Source organism: Phaseolus vulgaris, chromosome 11 (genome assembly GCF_051622355.1).
Source record: "Phaseolus vulgaris cultivar YP4 chromosome 11, ASM5162235v1, whole genome shotgun sequence".
NCBI classification, from domain to species: Eukaryota; Viridiplantae; Streptophyta; class Magnoliopsida; order Fabales; family Fabaceae; genus Phaseolus; species Phaseolus vulgaris.
The window spans coordinates 44,070,067-44,075,132 of record NC_143508.1 but is presented as its reverse complement, the minus strand read 5'-3'; the positions used below and the strand labels follow the sequence as shown (position 1 = coordinate 44,075,132).

Here is a 5,066-nt window from a genome sequence, read left to right as displayed (position 1 = left end):
TCCTTTCACAACAAGTCTTGCTTTGAATTTGTTGATAGAACCATCAAGACTTAGCTTGGTTCTGAAAACCCATCTTACTCCAATTATTTTTCTCAATCATAGAAAGCTCCTCCTGCATTGCAGCCATCCAGTGTTGACTGTTTTTTGCATCATGAAATCCTGCAGGCTCACAAACAGCTACATTGCACCTTTGATAGATGTCAGACAACAGTCTTGTTCCTCTGACAGGTGCATCATCAACTGCAGCATCATCTTCAGATTCTTTAGTCATGCTCTCAAGGGTTGAACTGTTTGGAGCATTTGGACTTTGATTCACCTTAGTTGAACTTTCCCAATCCCATTGCTCATTTTCAACAAAATGAACATCTCTGCTTACAATCACACGACCAGTTTGTGGCTGAAATTTTTTGTAAGCTTTGGATACAGTGCTATATCCAACAAAGATGCCTGCTTATGCTTTTTTTTATCAAGCTTATCACGCTTGACCTGTGGAATATATGTGAAGCAAAGACAACCAAATATTTTAAGAAATTTCAAAGAAGGTTTGTAGCCATACCAAGCTTCATATGGTGTTAGATCTTTCAAGGCTTTTGTAGAAATTCGATTTTGTAGGAATACAGCAGTGTTTGCTGCCTCCCCCCAAAATTCTTTTGGAAGATTCTTTTCATGGTGCATACACCTTGTCATCTCCATAATGAATCTGTTCTTCCTTTCACTAACACCATTCTGTTGAGGAGTATATGGTGTTGTTAATTGATGTTGAATTCCAGCTTCTTCACAAAATTTGTTGAAAGCATCAGAGGTGTATTCTTTGCCATTGTCAGACCTTATAATCTGAATTGAGCATCCACTTTCATTTTCAACTCTGGTTTTGAATTTCCAGAATATATTGGGAACCTCTGACTTTTGTTTCAACATGAAAATCCAGCACATTCTTGTTAGATCATCAATAAAAATAATGTAGTAGAGGTTACCATTTAATGAAGGTGTTCTCTGAGGACCACACAAATCAGTGTGCACCAACTGCAGCTATTTTGAAGCTCTCCAAGCTTGTTTAGGGAAAGGTTGCCTGTGTTGCTTCCCAAAATTGCAGGCATGACAAGGAGGAATATTATCATCAATGTCTGCAAGTCCTTCAACCAGCTTCTTTGATTGCATCTGAAACAATCCTTGATGATGAAAGTGCCCAAGTCTTTTGTGTCAAATCTCAGTGGCACTAGCTCTGGACTTGAAGGCCATTTGTTCTTTCTCCATTGGATTTAAAGCAAAGCTTTTTCCTTTCATTTTGACATTGAACAAGTCTTTGCCACTAGCATCTCTAATCAAGCACTGTTTATTCTCAAACAACACTTTATAGCCTTTATCAAGTAGCTGGCCAACACTTAAGAGATTTTGATCAATTTTAGGTACAAATAAAACATCTGAAACAAATTTTGTACCTTCATAGCTTGCTATTGCTACTGTGCCTTTTCCCTTGACTTCCAAGAGTTTACCATTTCCAATTCTCACTCTCTTAACTTCAGTGTTTTTTAATTCTTCGAAAAGCTCCTTGTCATATGTCATATGATTTGTGCACCCACTGTCAATCAACCAGCTCTCACTTGATTCTCTACTTAAGAAACAAGTGACCACGAACAATTGATCTTCTTCTTGACCAACAACCTGTGCATCTACTTCTTGCACTTGACCTTTGACTTTGCAGATCACAGCTTCATGTCCAAGTTGATTGCATTTGGAGCATTTGGCATCGGGTCTTCTCCAACACTTGTATGGTGGATGACCTTTCTTCTCACAGTGGCGGCAAGGTGGGTAGGATTTTTTGGAACCTCCTTCCTTTTTGAAGTTTTTCTTCTTTTTGTACCAGTTGTTGTCTTGATGCTTGACAGGTAAAGCTCCTTCAATCACCCCTTCTTGCCTCATAGACCTTCTTTGCTCTTGTGCTTGTAAAGCATTCAAGAGCTCTGTAAGAGAGATTTTTGACAGGTCTTTGGTGTTCTCCAGAGTAGTAATGGTGGCTTCAAACTTCTCAGGAACAGTGACCAGCAGCTTTTCAACAATCCTAGAGTCAATAAACACAGAACCAAGTAATCTCACCTTATTGGCAATGCTGAGAAGTCTGTCAGAGTACTCCTTCACTGACTCGGATTCCTTCATCTTCTGCAACTCGAAATCCCGAATTAAATTCAGAACTTTCATTCCACGAATCCTCTCATCTCCTGCAAATTCATCCTTGAGGTAATCCCAAATTTCCTTTGCTGTTTTGAGGGACATTATTCGTGTGAAGATCATTTGAGATACAACTGCAAATAGACAAGCTTTTGCCTTTGATTTTCTGGTTTTTTTCTCCTTCTGTGCTTTGATTTGTGCAACAGTAGGATTTGTTGGAAGTGGAGGAACTTCGTAATCCTCTTCTACTGCTTCCCAAAGATCCAAAGCCTCCAGATAAGTCTCCATACGAATTGCCCACATTTGATAATTTTCTCCATCGAAGACTGGTGGTGCAATAGCTGAAAAACTTGATTCTCCTTCCATTTTGACCTCACGGATCCCTTAAGAAAAGTGCTCTTAGATACCAATTTGTTAGTCTTAAAACAAAACAAATATTTGATTGATCAACTAAGATGATATATTAAAGCTAGAAAGCTATGTATTTGTACAAGAACGAACAAAGTTGTACGAGAATGAACAAAGTTGTTCTAAAAAACAGGAAATAAATATGGTAACAAACCAACCAGTGGTTAAAACAGAATAATTAAATCCCTAAAAATATGGAGACTTATTCAATAACAGAAAAAGCTAACTTGCAGGATGTTAAACACACCTAAACCCTAAATCCTAAAATTTTTAAAAAAGTCGATAACTTATTTTTTTTTTATCAGCAAAGAATTAAAATAAATGAAAGATGATATTTCAGAGATATCTCAATCCTGATACAAACACCAACCGCTAGTCTAAAAAGCATGATAAAAACAAAAACTAAAAAAAACCCTGCATAATAACTAACCAAGCCTAAGCTTTTATCCAAAACTTGGGCACAAATCAAACATAAAAGTGTAGAGACCAAAGTCCACTTCTTTTATGCAAAACTTGGGCACAAATCAAACATAAAAGTGTAGAGACCAAAGTCCACTTCCTCAGCGTAGCAGAGTCGATAACTTGTACTTTAATTTTATCAGATCTATCAGTTCTGATAATTTTGGGATAAAATTACTCAAAAAAACTACACTACTACTAATATATATATATATATATATATATATATATAAATTTATTTGACACTTTTCATACTTTCATTTTATAAACTCTTTTATTAATAAAACATTATATTTCATTTTCGAGTTAACGTGATGCCAACTAAAGTGTCTATATATATATACAAACGACCTTCCTTGTACAGAATCGACATTGAGAAGAGACATGAGAAAGGAATTGAGCGAGAAAACCGAGGTGAGTGTAGGGTTGGAAGCCCTGTGGCAAGGGTTGTCAAAGGATTTGGAAGAGACAATTGTGAAGGTTATCCCAAATATTGTGAAAGATGCGAAAGTGGTGGAAGGTGATGGAGGGATAGGAACAATCTTTCTCTTCACTTTTTTCCCTGGTGAGATTTTTCTTTCAAGCTTTTCTTTAATCATAAAAATTTCATGCATTATTCAACTGTGGCACTCAAACTCTTTGTAGGTGTGACCCCAGTGAGTTACCAGAAGGAGAAGATGACAGAGCTTGATGAAAATTGTCATGAAATTGTGTTGGAAGTGGTTGAGGGAGGGTATCTGGAGCAAGGTTTTTCATACTATAAAATAAGTTTTCAACTATCTGCAATGGGAGAGGACAAGACTTTGGTGAAGGTGAAGATCTCTTTTGAGTGTGAGTCGGAGACAGAAGAAAGTGCTAAACCAGTGAAGACAGCGGAGTCTGCTTTGTTCTTTCTGCGATGCCTAGAATCATATTTGTTGAATGATGCTTCAACATGATGATCAATGTTATGTTATGCTTTCTACTATTTCAATGTTTTCTGTAACCAAAATAAACTTTGTTGGCTCTTTTCTTACTAGAATCACAGTTCATGATGCCACAAACCTTGATTTATTAGTGGATGGTTATGCATGACAGTTTTACATGAATAAGAAACTATAGAAAATGGTGGAAGAAAAATAAGCATATAAACATGGGAAGAAGAGTTGAAATATATACAAGTGAAAGTACTACTTTATCAATAAAATACATCTATCCAATAGAAAATGTGGTTGGTCACCAACTAGAAGTCTAATATACATGTTTCCTTATATTAGAGACAAATGAAAAATACTCATTTCCGTCTTAAGTAAATTGTGTATACAAACTTTTCCTACCATATTCAAAATCTCAATCCCACTATATTGATTTACATGTAATTGGTGCTGTTTTTTTTACATGTTATAACCTTATATTTTTTTATAAGTATTTATGAACACAATATTAATAAATATGAAAATATAAATTGATTGTTAGTTAATATTCCTTAAATTATAAGTAGATTACATCACTAATTAATGGTCAAAATAAACTATTTTTTATAAAACATGTCTTAAATTCTTAAAATAACATATTAGTTCTAACTGAACCAACAATACACATAAATTAGGATATTAATAGCATGATAGATAATTAAATTACTTAAAAGATATAATATTGTTGGAGAAGTTATTTCATTGATATAACTCATTGATATTATTAGCATATTTTATATTATAAAATAAGTTATTACTGAACATGAGAATGTAGAAAAAGAAAGGAAAGTTGAGACATATAAATATCCACTTAAAATATAAAATTTTAAGAGATGGCTGGTGGAACTTTTGCTACTTTAGAAAATGGAAGACAATACGAAAGTAAGATAACAATGTATGTGTTGGTGACATGTTTTGTAGCAGCCATGGACGGTTTACTCTCACTAGTACAAAATATGAAAACAACGACCCCTTATTTAGTGCGGCTTTGCGCTTAAACGCATTTGTAAAAAATGCGGTGGCATTTTTGTAATTAAATTGATTTACAAATGCGGTTCTATGGTAAGACCGCATTTGTAA

At 34.9% G+C, this 5,066-nt stretch overlaps 1 protein-coding gene across 1 annotated transcript; it reads left to right on the top strand.

Annotated features, from left to right (window-relative positions):
- The first annotated feature begins 3,407 nt into the window (after window positions 1-3,407).
- On the top strand, window positions 3,408-4,219 carry LOC137826596 (phytohormone-binding protein). Its single transcript, XM_068632622.2, has 2 exons — window positions 3,408-3,598; window positions 3,679-4,219. Exons 1-2 carry the CDS (start codon window positions 3,418-3,420, stop codon window positions 3,969-3,971), a joined length of 474 nt encoding a protein of 157 aa, XP_068488723.1. The 5' UTR covers window positions 3,408-3,417; the 3' UTR covers window positions 3,972-4,219.
- The last annotated feature ends 847 nt before the right edge of the window (window positions 4,220-5,066 follow it).

What these genes read in the sequence shown, in the direction of transcription:
- LOC137826596 (XM_068632622.2), top strand. Translation starts at nt 3,418, where the DNA reads ATGAGAAAGGAATTGAGCGAGAAAACCGAGGTGAGTGTAGGGTTGGAA. An exon ending in TCTCTTCACTTTTTTCCCTG is followed by an intron (nt 3,599 to 3,678) that starts GTGAGATTTTTC and finishes AACTCTTTGTAG; the next exon opens with GTGTGACCCCAGTGAGTTAC.